General features: G+C 43.7%; 1 protein-coding gene across 5 annotated transcripts in view; it reads right to left on the bottom strand.

Annotated features, from left to right (window-relative positions):
• Window positions 1-17,744, bottom strand: part of LOC119162384 (uncharacterized) — an 82,304-nt gene that overhangs the window by 48,970 nt on the left and 15,590 nt on the right. For all 5 annotated transcript variants that reach the window (XM_075879309.1, XM_075879308.1, XM_075879311.1 and 2 more), the window contains 4 exons: window positions 12,399-13,846; window positions 8,344-8,468; window positions 3,725-3,849; window positions 2,964-3,188 (listed from right to left, as the gene is read on the bottom strand). In XM_075879309.1, the coding sequence (XP_075735424.1) occupies window positions 2,964-3,188; window positions 3,725-3,849; window positions 8,344-8,468; window positions 12,399-13,846 (1,923 nt within the window). The remainder of the gene's footprint in view (window positions 1-2,963; window positions 3,189-3,724; window positions 3,850-8,343; window positions 8,469-12,398; window positions 13,847-17,744) is intronic.

The following is a 17,744-nucleotide window of genomic DNA, read 5'->3' as shown; positions in this document are numbered from 1 at the left end:
GCCGTGATTCGAACCCGCGACCTGCGGGTCTGCAGCAGTGTACCTTAGCCACTAGACCATCGCGGCGGGGCAAGAAGGACGAGATATATTCACTGTAGATGGCTCGTACTTTCAAAGTCTACCAGTGTTTTTCACTAGAGCAGTCTTTGATTGCATTGTGTCCTGCAACTTGATTTTAAAAATAATGAAAGCGCACAAAATTTAAAGCTGCTATGAAACTTCATTGCCTGCCCCCCAACCCTACAATGAAAAGTGAGACTCAAGGATTTATTTGTATACAGTCAAATCTCATTATAGCGTACCTCAGATTAACGATTTTTCTCAGAGAAACGTTTTTGAAAATCCCCCTCGAAATGTCCATTGGCTTAATGCAACAATATTTCACTACTACGAATTTCAGAATATCGAATGTTTCAGAACAATGTGTCAAATTTTATCTCCACAACACTTCAAATTAACGAATAGCAATTTTTAAAATTCACTCGCAGCTATAAAAATAATGCCCAGCTCTGCACCTGCCACTCACATCATCATCAAAACACCTGCGTATTTCTCTATTTGCTCGCCCTATTCGAATGAGCGATAGCAATATTGCCAGCGTCATCGCCTGCTGCCCTTTTTTCGCATAAGATTTCGCCCCATAGAAGAAGAAAAAGAAAGGAGTGAGCATGACGTCACGCCGCCAGCCTTTGAAAGCCAACTGTTTTTGAAGCCAGCCGTGTCGGCCCAACATGTGACCTTTTGCATCAAGATCACGCAGGCAACGAGACTTGCCGAGACTTCAGAGAGTGACGCCTGGCAGCTTCGAGATAGGTAGCAGTGCACTTGAAGTTGCAAAAGAGTACGTCTACTTAGGACAAATAGTAAGTGCGGAGCAGAACCACGTACTTGTTCAGTGCAGACTGGCTGGCTCACGCAGCAGGTTCATATATATGGAATACCACCCGGAGTTTTAAAACCTACCGCACGCTCCAACGTTTTGGTCAAGTGTTGGGTCGACATGGTGGGCTTCAGTTGGCTTCGCACAATGCTCCATCCTTTCTTTTAGGGGTGAAGCTCCTCTAAGTCTAACCTTGTCATGCATCATGCATAACCGAGAGAAGAGGAAATGAGGAAGAAAAAAAGGCAGTATGTCCCAAAAAGTATAATAGATGGTGCTGTCTCATAGAAGTACAGAAATCATACAAACTGCACAGGCTGTGCCTAGGTACGCAAATAATGAGTGCCTCTCTCAGTCTCCTGGATAATCTCCGTACGTGGCGGATCGTTGGTGGGGCATGGATGAAGCAGAACAGCGGGCGCGTTAAAGAAACTTGCACTCTCCTTCCTTGGCTCGCGTCTCGTCGGTGTTACCCGCACGCAGTCTGCATTCTCGAACGTGATCGGACGCATGGACTGACGGACGGACGAAAACAGACGGACGCTTCGCTCCACTCATCTTTCACTCCATGGATAAGCTGTGATTTTTTTCCTTCCTCCATGTTTCAACTTGTTTCCTTTGTTTCATCGGACAGCTTTAACTTCGCAGTTGTTACCCAACTGTTTTCTAGCCTTTTTGTTGGCGGTAAAACGTACAATTGGCGCATCCATGTTTTCCAATGATATTTACCACGTGCATACAGGAGGTTTTCGGAAGCCTAGTATGGAAACAGTTAGGCATACGAGTAAATGAAGAGTACCTTAGTAACCTGCGCTTCGCCGATGACATTGCATTGCTGAGGAAGTCAGGGGACAAATTGCAATTTATGATTACTGAATTGAACAAGGACAGAAGAAAGGTAGGTCTTAAAATTAATTTGCAGAAAATCAAAGTAACGTACAACAAACTCGAAAGAGAACAGCGTTTCGAGACAGGTAGCAGTGCACTTGAAGTTGTAAAAGAGTACATATACTTAGGACAAACAGTAACTGCAGAGCTGAACCACGAGACTGAAGTAACTAGAAAAATAAGAATGGGGTGGAGCACATTCGGGAAGCACTCTTAAATCAAGACTGGTAGATTGCCACTTTCCCTAAAGAGGAAGGTAAATAACAGCTGCTTCTTGCTGGTACTTACTTGTGAAGCAGAAACCTGGAGGCTCACAAAGAGGGTTCAGCTTAAATTGAGGACGACGCGCAGCAGGCGATGGAAATTAAAATGATAGGGGTAACCTTAAGAGACAAGAAGAGAACAGAGTGAGCCAGGGAATAAACAGAGGTTAGGGATACCATAGTTGAAATCAAGAAGAAGAAATGAACATGGGCTGGGCACGTAGTGCATAGGTAGGATAACCACTGGTCATTAAGGGTAACTAACTGGATTTCCAGAGAAGGCAGATGCACGAAGGGGAGACAGAAAGTTACATGGGCAGATGAGATTAGGAAGTTTGGAGGTATAAAGTGGCAGCAGCAAGCACAGGACCGAGTAGACTGGCCAAATATGGGAGAGGCTTTGCGACGAAAAGCATGCACATGAGTGTAGCCGACCACCGATTTGATCCATACCATTTGTAACGAAAAGAAAACAGCGACAAGTGAAAAGACTACGTTAAAAGAGCACAAACGAACTAACATGAATAATTGGTATTTAACGCCGACGCTTTGGAGTGCGTGAGAAGGGTGCGCACGCTAAAGAGTTCGTCTTTTAGCAGTCCAGCTGCGCACATCCAGATAGATCGTGCTCTTCCTCAAATAAACGTGGGCGATTGTATACACAGTACAGGTAGAAGACTCGCGTGTTTTGCGTGTATAATTTTCGTACAAATTTTAAACTTTCACTACAACGACTTTTCAATATAGTGAATGACTTTTAGAGGTCCCACGAGATTCATTGTATGGAGATTTCACTGTATAGCGCAATGCCACTTCTAATACTAAAGCTTTTCACCGTCTCTTCGAGAACTTAACATAACTCGGTAGAGAAACTAAACAAGGCAACAAGTGAAGGAAATAAACTAAGTGCAATTATTAGACTAGAGCCTTACATTGGGCTGTTGGTACCCCGACGAGAAGGTAGTGATGAATTCCTGCGACAAGTTGACGGATACATTGTCTGCATTGACACCCAGAATGTCCACAGTGTATCGACCTGTGGCAATATCTTGTGAGTAGAAAAAGGCTTGCAACTTTTTTCCTTGTGCAGAGATCTTGTCTCGAAAAGCTCCAATAGCAGGGAAACTCCGAATGCGTGAGCCAGCTGCGGATTCCATCTACAAAGCAGAGCAATCACTTGAATTACACATTCATAAACATTGAGACAGATGCATGAAATAATGAGATGTATGAGTAACTCATAACTAAAAGTTAAAGGCTGTCAAAAATTTCTTGCTGCAATGGGTATTGATACTTTATCAAGTTACAAAGTATACATTGTCCTGTCCACACAGTTTCTTTTTTTCACCAAATTAAAACTTTCATCACCTTGACCAATAGCCAACATATAGCCCAAACAGTGCTATTTCATTTAATCCTGCTATTTCTGCAGCAAAAGAACAACACGGAGAATATACTTCCTTTGTGTCCATAACATCATGTAATAAACAAGACGCAGTTAACAGAAACATGAGCGTTGCCCTCACATGAATTTTATTAGCAGCTGCTTATCAACACACCTTTTAGAACACTCAAAACTTTGTGCAATAAAAGTTTGTGCCATTTAGGTTCCGATTACAAGTATAAAAACAAAACTTGTTTTTATATGTCAAAGCTAGGCTGTTTGAGATACTAAACCAAGTATCATACATACATTCTTGATAGTGCACCAAAGAGCCTGAGCTGGATATGTTGTAAACTCCTCTTCAAGGAAGCATAAATAATCCATGCTCACTCTGTCACTGTTGCCAAAGTCAACATAAAACACCTTGACATGATCTGCAAGAGTGAATAACCACAGAGGCTGTTGAAAACACCATAAAAAAAAAGTATTAACAAAATAGAGACCACCTAAAGATCTATACTCGATGCCTTTTAAAGACTGCACGCACAAGAAGCCAGCCACTGTGACTAAAAATGATTCAAAGTCAACATCCGATTTTTCAATTCCCTAGGGATGACATAATCATTAAAAAAATTGGGTAGTACGAAAAAAAAACACAAGCATACATCTGTACGACCCTCAATGGATTAAACTGCCACAGCTTTGCTTGAAACAATCCAAAGGACTGCCAGTATACATACCTATTTAGCGTCTCAGTGCTCATACTGTTAGAGGAGACTGGATGCGTGGGAGCATCTTACTAACACCTATGTATGAAAGCATTGGTCCTTTCCATTATTGATAGTGACCGCATATTACCCCGGCATAGTGGCAAAGCTGACTACTAGGAACTGCTATGACTTACTAAAGAATGAGTGCCAAGACTGCTGCTTCAAAGCTGCAATGAACATGGAAGTTGTGCTGACTAATTTAAATGCTCTTTTGTACTTGTACTTAAGTCCAAAACAAATTAGATGAAAATGGGCATCAGTATCTGAAATTTTATATGTCCTTATACAATAGCTGCTAGGTGTACATGACAGTCTCTGAAGATGTCCTATCATAAGGCAGGCAGGTTCGAGAACTCTGTCAATTGTATAACAGTGCATCCACAAAATGAAGAGTACTAAATAAAGCAATAGACCTTTTTCACGCACAGAAGCGCCACCAACAGCCGCGCAAGTGCTCATGCAAGTTATAGCCTATCATTACGATTCAGTTCAGTAATGAACTTTCTCTGTCTTTAGCAACAATGACCTCTATACGATTTCCATCAGCCTAATGCTCCCGGCAGCTACTGTAAGACCACCTGAATGGTTCCCAAGAGTGTTTTTATTTTGTTCTTGGTGCCAGTGTGACAGCACAAATTGAAAAAAATGTACAACTTTTGTTTCCTAGACTAGTTCCACAAGCTGCCAAGCGATGCGCCGTGGGTCCATTTGGAATCAACTTCCACCAGCACTATTGATGAGCTCAAGGTGAGGCTCCCAGATTTAAAGATTACGTGGTAGTCAGTATTTAATAAAATAAGATACATTAATTAACTAGCAGGCACGTGGCCCTAACCGGACATAGCAGAAAGTAAGCCTCTACAGCCCGACGTTCACACTAACCGCAGCTATGTTACAATTTACAAATGCACTAGCTGCGCTTTTGCGTGTTCGCTCATATGTGACTGCACTTGTCAATATGTACACAATGAAAGCTCGATATAACGGATCCAGATATAACGAAATATCAGTTTTAATGAAGTAAATGAAGAAGAGTGTTGCAACAGATGCAGTGTTAGCAATACATACACATATATAACAAATTTTCAGTTATAGAAAACCTTATTTCGTGCGAATTTCCACTAATGAGAAACACGAGACTACCTTCTAAAAGCTATGGCAGCTACACGCACTTTATGCTTCCGACAGTCACGGCAGGTCAGAACATAGCAATGACCTGATGAACATAGCTGTGGCAAGAAGTATTTCTGGCGTATCACACTAATGTTCTTGCAAAGCCAAAGTGACTGACAGAAGGGTTGTCGTGGCAAGCCTGCCAAACTTCTTCATGCAGTGCACCTGGGACGCGAAGGAGAAGAGTTTCCTGTCTTTTCTCAAAATTTTTTTGTATAAGACACTTTTCCACGGGATAACATGTCGATACTCATGAGAGTGGGTGTGGAACAGCAACGTCAGCTCCTTGCAGATACAGGATGACAAGGAGCAACTCGATGTGCTCAGCCATCCCCACCACTCTGATGACACCAAGAAATGGCAAATCTTGTTCCACGTCAGATGATGTTGAGGGATTAGGAGCACGTGATAGGTAGTCAGCATCGTTATGAGTCCGACATTGCTGGCGTCGGTGTGTACCTCAGTTTCTGCAGTGTCGCCAATATGTGCCAGTGCTGAAGCTGCTTGAAATCACTTGCGTAACTCTACGAAGGCCTGCTAATGCTCTCCTATCCACACAAACGCTACTTCTTGCCATGTTAACGACATTATGCTATTTTGGACCATCCTTTATCAAAAAGATGGTAGTAGATATAGAGGCCAAAGAACTGTTAAACGGCTTTCTGGCCTTCAAGACGAGTAGACACAACAATGGCAGCTAGCTTGTCTGGGTCTGGTCGAACACCGTCCGGGCTCACAACGTGGCCTGGAAACTAAGTTCCTGGTAGCCGAAATAGCACTTTTTGGGTCTGATGTTGAGGTATTGCTGTGATTACGCTCTTTAGTAATAAGAAATGTTCGTCGAACCTGCTTGAAAACTCAACAATGTCGTCCAGGTATACAACACACGTCTGCCAATTCGGTCCCACGAGTGCAACAGAGACTAACGGACAGTACTTTAAATTGATAAAGCCTGTTGGGACTTACGAACGGCAGTTTTTTCACGGTCGCCCTTGTCAACTTTATTTGCCAGTACCCTGACTTGAGGTCTAATGACGTAAAAAACTGAGCTTGGTGTAGACAGTTCAAGGCATCACCAATTAGCGGCAAGAGATAAGCATCACGTTTGGTGACGTCAGGTCATCAGTAGTCAATGCAGAGGTGAAGTGTATTGTCTTCTTTCTTTACTAGTGCCACAGGCAATGCCTACAGATTGATTCAATTTATATCTGTAGTTTAACATCCCAAATCACCATATAATTATGAGAGATGATGTAGTGGAGGACTCTGGAAATTTCGACCCCCTGAGGTTCCTTTAACATGCGCCCAAATCTGAGCACACGGGCCTACAGCATTTTCGCCTCCATTCAAAATGCAGCCGCCCCAGTCGAGTTCGATCCTACGACCTGTTGGTTAGCAGCCGAGTACCTAAGCCACTAGACCCCCGCGGCAGAGTGGAACGCCTACAGACTTGTTGATGGTTGGATGATATCATTCAGCATTTCTTGAACTCGAGGCTTAATTGCCTCTCCTTCCTTTGAAAAACGGGCCATAGATGCTGGTGAAGAGGCCATGTCAATGCCTCTATAACAATATGGTGTTTCTTAGCAGAAGTAAGTTCGACTTTCAATGGTCTGGAGAATCAACTTTAAAATTCCACCCCAAAGCTTTACCAACCACTTTTTTTGCAGGTCTGACCAGCCAGCATTAATGTGAATGAGGCTGCCTTAGTCAGCACAATTTAATGCATCTGATAAAGTCGTCACTAACGTGCCATTATCGGAGAATCCGGCGATGGCACTAAATAAGTCGACAGTGGCGCCCTGAGAGACACACTGAATATCATAACTGAAGTTGGTATGCAGAACATGCGAGCAGTTATTCTGCACCCGAACGGAACATTTGCTATGCAGATGTTCCGTTTAATAAATAGAGCAGTACTTGCCTCGGCAATGCCTTCATAGTCGTTGAATACGTCTCAGGCTACCCAAATCAATATGACACTATTCAGCAGTAATGTGACGTTGTTGACAACCTTCAAAGCATTGACAACTGTCAGAGTTGCCCATTAGGGTGTGCACCGTAGAAAATCTTAATTGAAACTTTGGCAAGTTAATCATGGCTTCATTAGCCTGTAGCAAGTCCAATTCAAGAATTAAGTCCTTTAAGCAATTGGGCAGTTTAATGAAATCTCCCCAATACATAAACCCATGAATTCTTGCTCCCTCTGTGCATTTTCCCACCGCAGTTACAGGATGGCCTCCTGCCATGCAAATCTGCAACCCAGTCCACTGGGTAGAAACCTTCAACTTTCAGGCAAGGTCCATGCTCATTACTGAAGTGTCTGCTCCAGTGTCGATTGGTGCAGTTACTTCTTCATTGCCCACGGTTACAGTAATGTTCCCTGTTGGCACTCGGGGTACCACATCTTACTGGGTCTGTGTGCTTCTTTCCTGTCATCGCCGACATTGTAATGAAGGATTTTCTGTGCAGTCAGCGTCAGGGGCCTCACCTTTGGAAATCAGTGAACTCAGTTTTTCCATCCTATAGAACAGGGCAAGCGACAACAAACAAGGTGCATGCCATAGACGTTCAACATAGCCGCGATTCGAGATCAAGGTCTCAATTTTCAGTGGTCACTCACCAAGTCACGAACAAGGGGCGTTCAGCAAGAACCCCATGGTATCCAGCTTCCCCACAATGAGAAGAAAGGGGCCTGAGATTCAGTGTGCGTCAGACATCGCTCTTCCTTGGTCTTGCTTCAAAGGTGAATGATGGTCTACAAAGACTGAAGCCTGCCTTCGTTTGCTGAGCAGGGTGTGCCACGCGGGAAATACTGCACGCTGGAGGACATCCCACTGCTTCTATGTAGCTCATTACAATGCACAGCCGCTCTTGTGGCAGCTCGTAGTGCACCATCTCCGCAACAAAGAGCTAGCTGACAGTTGTGCATGAACAAGCATACCGTATATTAGGGCAATAGTGAAGGCTGGAACAAACGCTCACCTTTGAAAACTTGCAGAATCCTGGCACGACGCCAGCGGCCATCATCTGCATAGTATGCTGCACAGTACATGCCAGCTTTGACAGTAATCTCTCGCCGCTGGGTACTGCTGCTGCTGTAGTACTCCCTATGGGCACAAGAAATGGTATATTTTGTAAAAACCTGCGAGAACTACAATGTGAGCATAACATAAAAGTGTGCAAACTGTAGCACTTCTCATTATTACTGAGCCACATACGATTCCAAGGATCTTAAACCAACTTTAGGAGATAAAGCCATGAAATGAGTTCAAGAATAAAAGGCGTAACTTGTCAAATTATTTTTAAGGCAAAATGCACCCATTCTACAACTGTGATAAGATGCAGTTGCATTTCTTATTTATTACATTTATTCACATGAGCATAAGAAAAAAGCCATCAAGTGCTTTTAGCCCCTTCCGCACTCAAGACTGCTTAACAATTTCTTCCCTCTCAACTTATTTTTTTACGTATTTACTTCATTATTGGTCTCTAACCCTTCTCACGTTATGAATGAGCTCGACTTGCCCATACATTACTTATGAAAGAGCTCAGCTTATCTGACAATAGCTGAAGTTTTCTCACACTGCTATGAATGAGCTAGCTTTGTCTCAATATTTTGCCACGCTCTGGGAGATAGCCACACACACACCTGGTTGGGTAAACAAAGAGCAAGTTCAATGGCACAGATTAATGTAAATAAGTTAGCCGGAGAGGTCGAAATGAAAAATGCTGCCATTTTTGGGGTCACAATTTGGCCTTGTGGGGGCTGAAACTCAGTACAACATAAGTAAAAGAGAAAGTAGAAAAAATACAAGGTTCCTTGCAACTCCACAAAAAGATATTAAAACAACTATCGTTATAGTAGTACAAGCCCTTGAGCGGCCCTCACAAGCTACACATCTATCTCCGACAGAAAAAAGTGACTGTTGTAAATTCCAGGCATGAAAAGTGGTGGTGGTGGTGCTAAATATGATGACAATTTGGTATTTTGTCGTTCAGAATACCCTAATTGTGAGTGCATGCATGTGTGTAAGACGTAAGAAAGTATGCAGGGATGGCTAATAGTGCATGCAAGCGTGTATGGCGCCCTTGGTGACACTGTTTCCCTTTCCGTTATCAACCCTCAATCTACGTACTTTGTTTCGTGGCAGCGCTTTCCAGCCCCAAGGTTGTTTATTGATGCTTGCTTGTCCCCCCCCCCCCCCCCCCAATGCGAGGAAAACAGTGCCGTCACTGAGGACGTTTCGAAAGTGAATGGTGGATGCGACGTGTCGTGCTTCGGTTTCGACTTTGCCTGCTACCAGATTTTATCGCCTAGCGCTGATTACCAGTGGCCGCCTTTCAGAAGTTTCGATGTGACTGTGTACTATTTGCAGGAAGCACTTCAATTCACCAATTTTACTCGACAGCCTATTCCCGCTAGTTAAAAAGTTAATTGTATTAATTTCTATAATTACTGCCATAAATAATGTTTGCATGCATCTGAAAATGCCTTCTGCTGCAGTAATTAAAGCACCATAGGTCGCATGCAGATAGCTTTTTGTACATTCAGTGGGCACATTTTTAAAACCCTCTGTGTGTGTGTGCGTGCTTGTGTGTGTGTATTGTTGCAGTTAGCGGGCCACCTTTTTGCCACGACCTACAAAACGGAAGAAAGGCAGCCGCCTCATTTTGTGAAGATAAGGAGCAGCGCCAAGACGCCCTGCTGTTTCCATGTGCTGAGCGCTGCATGGCTGAAAGTACTCTACCAAGCACCGCTGTGCTTCGCTTCCACGCAAAAGTGCAACACGTGGCGTCTTTGTGCCCCGGTAAAAGCCACAAGGCCGAGCTTCCGCTGATTACGAATGTCGGACCATCACGCTGTGCGTCTCAGACTGATGAACCCCTAACGCTCAAATCAGCACTAGATGTCCAGGCATGGCCCCTAGGAGGCGCCTCGATCGCGACTGCCGTTCGACAAAGCATGGGTGGTTGCCCCGAGCAGCGAGATGACAAACTCATTTCCCCCCGCTCAAGCAAGATTCGCCGAAGGAGGCAGTATCGCCGGGACCATACACGTGTTTGGTTTGTGTATGTGTGTTTGTTGGGGGCAGTGCCGGCATAACGACACTCTAGTGTGCTGCGGGACATGCTATTGGACAGTGCCGTATAGACCTATTCCCCAATCTAGGTATCTGGGGAGATGAGACTGAATTTAATCAGCCCTCGCGGGCTGCTTAGTGTAGTTAACGGAGCTTGTTGATTAGACAGCCTCTTTCAATGTAGAGCTTTCAATGTAGAGCTTCAGGCCAGAGAGCCCGTGCCATGCAAATAATGTGTGTAAACCCTCTCTACGAAGTTCAACCTCCTCCTGCCTCGACATCTTGATCCCGATTCTGCGGTGTCGCGAACCCCGGCCACAATAGTGTGTGTGTGTGTGTATATATATATATATATATACATATATGGACGTCTGGGTTCAGGCAGCGTTTCTTCAGCCAAGGGCTCAGCAGCGAACGGGCAGTCCGAGACCGAGCACGCACACACGCGATGATTGTGGTGACAACCAGTGAAGATGACGACAGGGACCCAGACGGATGATGATGATGATTATAATAATGCATATATGAGATGAAGCGCATAACTAATGCCCACAAATTATATATCTATATATGTATACCTGGGATCAGTATGTACTGGCCGTCTTGTGCAAATCTCATTCAAGAAAGCCACCCAGTTTGTCTAACTTGTACGTTGTAAATGTGGCTCCTGTAGGCTTGTGCGAATAGTGAATTTTAGGTTCGAAGCGAATAATGATTTTGGTCAAATGATTTCAAATCGAATTCCAATAGTACATATAACATATAAAAAAACATGAGCATATTTATCATGACCTAGCCAACTTGCACAAAATTTTTTTAAAAATTGACATAGGGCCTTTATTCAAATGTCATTTTGTTTCTTTTGTTCAGAGGAAGCAGAAACAACAGGATTTGACCTTCATCAGGATGAGAGTCACATCCCTTTAATACAATAATTTTTTAATTGATTATACTTAGAGCATATAAGCTGTCACAACAAGCTTTTAAGCTTCATGAAATGAATTTGAGGGTAATATTTCCATTTAAAGGGGCCGTGCAACACTTTTTCAAGTTGCCATGGAATGGATTCACTAAAGAAGCTCATTGCCTCATGAAGTCATTGCCACAAAAATTTTTAGAATCCTGCCAGTAACGCCAGAGTTGCAAAGACTTCTCGCACGCTGCAAGTGCATTCTCTCTTCTTGTCCCGACGAAAGCGCTAGAAGCAAAGCAAGGAGGGATGGCACGGGGAAAGAATATACGTCACCCGTGCTTTCTGAGCTTGAGGAATCATTTGCTGAGAGAATAAAGCAATTATTAGCTGACAGATAATTTATTGTGAATCACATGTGGCATGCTGCACTATATTATTTGGCTTGTGTCGACTACTGATCGGCAGCGTTTTCAGATAATGCTCATTAAGTGTTGCAAGGCCCCTTTAAATTTGAAGGAAAGTTTCGCGGCAAAGCGAATTTCTTCTGGTTAAGTGCTTTCACGGTTCAGCACCCGCACACTGCAGCGATACCACCTTTACAGGTGGTACATTCACACCAATTTGCACCTATTAATTCCTTGCGAATACTTCAAAATTTTCAATATTTTACATACGAATCGAAGCGAATTCGAATACACTACTATTGGTTCGAATATTCAAAGCAATTGGATGTTCGCACAAGCCTAAACTCCAGTGATAAACAAACCTACAATCAACTGATCCAAAGGAAATATTTGCTTTACAAGACACTCCTTTGGTGTAGTAATCACTCATTCTAACCACATGTTTTTCTGTTGCGTGCTATACACAGAATCTTAGTCCTCAAGGTCATTACAAACCCTAAATCAGTCTTCAATGAAAGCGTTTAGATAGCCAAGCATTCGGCCCTTTGCTTACTGGCCCCACAACCTTTGCTCAGCAGCATAACCTGGTACCACTGAAAACCAATGAAAACTGCAAAGTGAAAGAACTAATAAACTTACTGCAAGCTCTTGAGAATATCTTCTAATATGTTGGCAGAAGAATCCAGCTGAATCCAAAATTCACATGGCGTCTTGTAGAAAGAAATAACAATGCCTTGTGTTGTCCCAACAACAGCTGCATCAGGCAAAATAATCTCAACAGCCGTTGGTTTACTTGGCTGTTGTTTAGCAGATGCTTTACATGGGCTTGTAGCATGCTCTGGTTGTTTCTGCTGCTGAAAGTTGGGCTTCATCGCTGCCTCATAACTGACCACCACCTTTCGGACAAATTGGCTTTTTCTGGGTGACACAGGAGTTGCGAGATGGTTTAGTGTAGAGACACATGCTCCAAGCTTGGGCAAATTGATCTGGTTACATTCACTCTTAGAGGAGTATGCATCACCTTGATCAAAGCTCTTCTCCGAAACAGTGCCAATGACTTCAGCAGAAGGATGGTGTACTGGTGGGACAACTGCAGGTGTCTGTGTAGATGCCAGTGATTTTGAAACTGTCGCAGGAATTGTGGAGCCAAGTTCAGCAGGGTCAGGCTCAGCTAGGCTGTGTGTGGCACGATCAAGCATAGTAGCAGTGTACTCCTCACTGCCAGGATTTGTGCCACGATTCAACACCAGGCTAGTTGAAGAAATAGCAGAACTGTGCACAAGAGCAGTATGTGCAGCTGTAGTATGCACAGCAGGATGAGTTTCACTGCAAGGAGCTGTGCTATCGTTTGGTGCCAGTTCACATGGAAGTACAGCTGGAGTAGCAGCAGTTGGAACAGGTGTGGCAGCAGCAGGTAGAGACGAAGCATGCACAGTAGCAGTATGTGCAGCTGCCCTAAGCCCAGTAAGTGCAGGCACTGCTGGAGTATGTACACTCGGAGAATTCACAGTATGAGTTGGCACTGTCAGATTATGCAGAGCAGCAGTACGGGCAGGTACACCCAGAGCATGTGCTGTCGGAGCAAATACAAATGGCGAAGGTATAGTTGGCACAGTAGAAGCAGGTACAAACACAGCAGGTACATCTGAAAAATGTGTGCTAGCAACAGTCATGTTGAACAATGAAGCAGCAGGCACACCAGTAGCGTGTACCACAGCAGGAGGTATAGTTGGAGAGAGTACAGCCATAGCAGGTACAGCTGGATTGTGTATGGTAGGGACAGGCATGGTAAGAGCTGGTGCAGTAGGAGCATGTACTGTTGCAGCATGTATAGCTGCAGGCATGGTGGCGGCATATATTTCACCTTTCGTAGCTGTAGTGCAGGTTCTTGCCAGGTTTGGAAACTTTCCAGGGGCATCTGGTGTCGGTGAACTTAGTGGTGACCCACTTGCGAGCCTAGCATATGCTGCAGTGAACGATGGAATTGCAGCAACAGTCTCTTGTGAAAGTACAAAACTTGCAGCCGAAGTCTGACGTCCCAGCACCTCATCATAGATGGACGGATGTGGAGAGGAGGGCTGCTGTGACTGTAAAGATGAACACAAATGGTATAAGATTGCTAGAAGCCCTAAAGCAAAAAAATATACATACTCAAGGCATGCAGAGCCTCCCATGAAACTGTAATTTTACACCTTGTGTGGCCAGCACTTCATAACTTATGCTCTTGGCTAACATACTTTTCCGACAGGTGAGCCTGAATAAACTTAAAGGGGTGGTGCCATCAAATTTCAGGGCTATAACATGCCTGTTGCGGGTTCCCTCTATATGCAAGTACACTCCACACGGAGGGTTAGACACAGGAACCGTTTAGAATATACATACATTTTTTAATTCAGTCCCAAAGTGTAGCTAGCTCAATGCTTATTCTCCCGATCACGACCAGCCCTTGAAATAGCTCTATAAAAAGGGCAATGGAAGTTGTAGTGACATTAAGCTAGATCTGTTGTGATGAGAGTGACCTCCAAACCTCCGTAACATACCTACGGCCAAAGCATCGGTTGCTACATTGCTCATGGCTGCTGTACCTAGCCATAGCAACTGTTGGTGCATTTGTTTTGCTGGTGCTTGAGTGGCAAGTGTATGCAACAGCAGACAATACTCAGCACAAGCAATACAACCTTGTGTGGTCACGTGAACAAGGCACCCACACCGCTAGCGACTGCCCAGCTCAGTAGCCAGAAAGATAAAGTTGTCCACAGAAATAAGGCGATATTAAATTACTCAGCGAGAATACATTATCTTTGTGAGTGTATCACGCTTCCTGGAGCTATGTGAAATGCTTGCAGCAAAGAAAGTGCAAGCCACAAATTTGGTGGCACCACCCCTTTAATACGCATTTTTGTTTGGAAACAAAATGATGAAACTCTCTGCAGTTATTTCGAAATATATCAGAGAGAGAAAACTGGGCAAACACGCATGCAGTGAATAAGCACGGAAACAAAAGTGCCTATTATTATAATTAAATACTGCACTACAGTTGGAGACAAATGTCGGGGAGGACACATGTAACGAGGTACACAAGGTTACGCGTCTTTCCAGCTTCTTTTGTCCCTGTAACTATAGTGCAGTTTAAACATGCAAAACTAACTAGCCCAACACCTCACTTTGCTGAACTGTGTACATTTTGTGGAGATGAGGACAAAACCAAAAGGTCAAAGGATTGATATGCAGCAACTAGTTGTATGGAAACTTGTAAACATGAGCAGGCACAGGAGCACCTAAGGCCAGGATTATGTGGCTACCCCTTCCACTTGATTCTACGACCTTCTCCTTATCCATAGTTCACAGCAAGCTGATTACACTGAGAGTGCATTTTTGTGAGAAAAGTATCATGGCACAACAGATAACCTTGTACTATGCATTCTTTATAGGCTTTACAAACAACTACTAGATACGAGATTGTACACAAAAGAAGTGCAGTGCTTCCAAAGCAGTGGTTTAAGGATAGGAAAGATGCTTACTTCTGTAGCCCATTTGGGACCATGGCTTAGTACTATTGGGGGCAGCACGAATGGGAATGAAAGAGTTCAAAGGAGAGGCCACTTTCTCAAGACAGGAGTACCAACAACACAAAGTGTCAAGCCAGCGTGGCTCCCTTCCTATAACGAAAACCTCCAGGTGTCTAGGAGCACAGCGAATCGAATTCAGTACCGAATCAAATTGGAGGCCGAGGCCCTGAATACATTACCACTCAATTTTTTTATTGCCTTTTTTGTTATTTAGGAGCTCGTTCCAGAGAAGCCAGTCGTGGATCACATGTACTTTCATGTGCGTGAAAAGCTCGTTACCATTTCGTAATAACATAAATTTAATATAGCTGGGGCTTTACAAGTCAAATCCACAACACAACCGTGAGGTACACCGTAGTGGGGAAGGCCAGATTAATTTCGATGCCCTGAAGTTCTTAAACCAGGGGCGGAAACTTCCTATACCTCCCATGTGTTCACTCTCTGCAGCGGCGCAGCACCCCTTTTACCACTGGCAGTTGCCGGGCATCCTACTAGAAATAAATCATGAACACAAAATTTCTATCATGACTTCACTGGTCAGCTCTCCAAATAGAGGGAAAGGACAAAAAAATCAAGAGCAGGAGGGTTGCTACAGAAGCACTTCTTTCTACTTCGCATGCAAGCAGAACGCACCCAAGGTCTATTCAAATAGGTCGCAAAAGTTCAGGCGAAAAGTGGTCCAGAAGCTATTGCCAACGGCAACAGCATGGAGAGTTATGGCAGCTGTGATTGAAGAGCGACTACGTGTAGAAGGAACAAACACTAATAGTGAAAAACCAAGTTTGGTTCAAAGTCGAAGCAATCGCTGTGTTTTACAAACAAAATTTATTTTCGTCGACAATATTATGTAGCATTAAGCAAAAAATTTGTCACAGTTTGTTATTACAATGTCAATTTTTTTTTCTAGCACCCTCTGCCCATGCTATTATTACTCAGTGCAGCTCTTGCAGTGAGCGGAAAGGCACGCTCATAAAATTCGTCTGCGATAACGCCCCCCTCACATGCTTTAGTGTTTTGCCCTTGCTCGCGTTTTCTGGTGTGCGCGAAACTGTAATGTGCATTTTATCGTTGGTGAATGTCTTGAGCGCAATGTCCAACTGCCAGCAAAATGATGCGGATTACATTTAACCCCTTAACAGCTCTTTTTTTTTTAAAGTTCCGCATAAAATGTGCTTATTTCTTTTATTGCTGATTTTTAATTTGATTGTACTAAAAAGTACCTAGTTCATGTTGAAAAAATATTTTTCCTACATACTTAGTTGAATCAAAAAAATAAAGTTTATTTGTAAACAATACATTGAAACCAGCTAGCTGCGTGCTGCTAATAAAATGTAAAAACCTTATAAACCAAACACTTAGAGATGCCACATCTTCACTTGTGTAGGCTAAGCACCCTTTGGGCATTTCCTACGAGAAGCTTTGGGGCTGCGTGGAAAATTTCAAAACACGGGATAATGCAAGGCAGCTTTACTGGCGGACCCTCGCACACGATAAATATCTTTACTCGAATCATCATAACTCCAAGAATATTGCGAAAAAATAGCATTTTTTTTTTCTCCAAGAATATCGCGAAAAAAAATAGCATTTTTTTTCGAGTTCACAGACCAGTTATGCATGTGTTGCCGCCAACACACGCCGTCTCTCCTTGCCGCAGGAGAAAAATACATCCTCGAAAAAATGCTGCCATTTGGTGAATGACACGCTATGAAAGCCATAAATGCACGCTTCCCCGTCTGAACACTAGAGGGGAGTACCTATTCCACTAGGACGATTTCTACTCGTCCAGAGCAGTTTGGTGACAGTTTGGGCAGGTTGAGCTCTGCTCGTCTAAACCAGCTATGCATCTGTCATTGCCAACGCACGCCGTCTCTCCCTGCCACAGAAGAAAAATAAATCCTAGAAAAAATGCTGCCATTTGGTGAATGACACGCTATGAAAGCCCTAAATGCGTGCTTCCCTATCTGAACACTAGAGGGGAGTACCTATTCCCCTAGGACGATTTCTACTCGTCCAGAGCAGTTTGGTGACAGTTTGGGCAGGTTGAGCTCTGCTCGTCTAAAGCAGTTAAGGGGTTAATGCCGAGTGCTTCGGTCGGTGCCCCAGGAAACGATATGCTGTGCAAGGATGCAGTAGCAGCAAAACGTATGCTTGGCGACCCATGTCTTCTAGATAAGAAACAAGCGCAATGGTTCCGAATACAGAGCTCGCTGGACTTCCATTCATTCCTGCGACCCGGTTTTCTTCTTGAGCATGCAGTGCCTACTATTATTCGCGGTGTCGGTGTGTAGATCACCAAGTTATTTATCTCGCTACGATTCACATGTCTGCACTCGCATACGTAGCGGTAATTTATTGGAGCATAATGCAATAAAGAAACATAATGCAAGTAGTGTCCGCAGACTTTCTTGTGCTTACA

This window comes from Rhipicephalus microplus, chromosome X, assembly GCF_043290135.1.
Source record: "Rhipicephalus microplus isolate Deutch F79 chromosome X, USDA_Rmic, whole genome shotgun sequence".
NCBI classification, from domain to species: Eukaryota; Metazoa; Arthropoda; class Arachnida; order Ixodida; family Ixodidae; genus Rhipicephalus; species Rhipicephalus microplus.
Note: the sequence above shows the minus strand (reverse complement) of the source record. Positions and strands in the feature narration are given on the sequence as shown.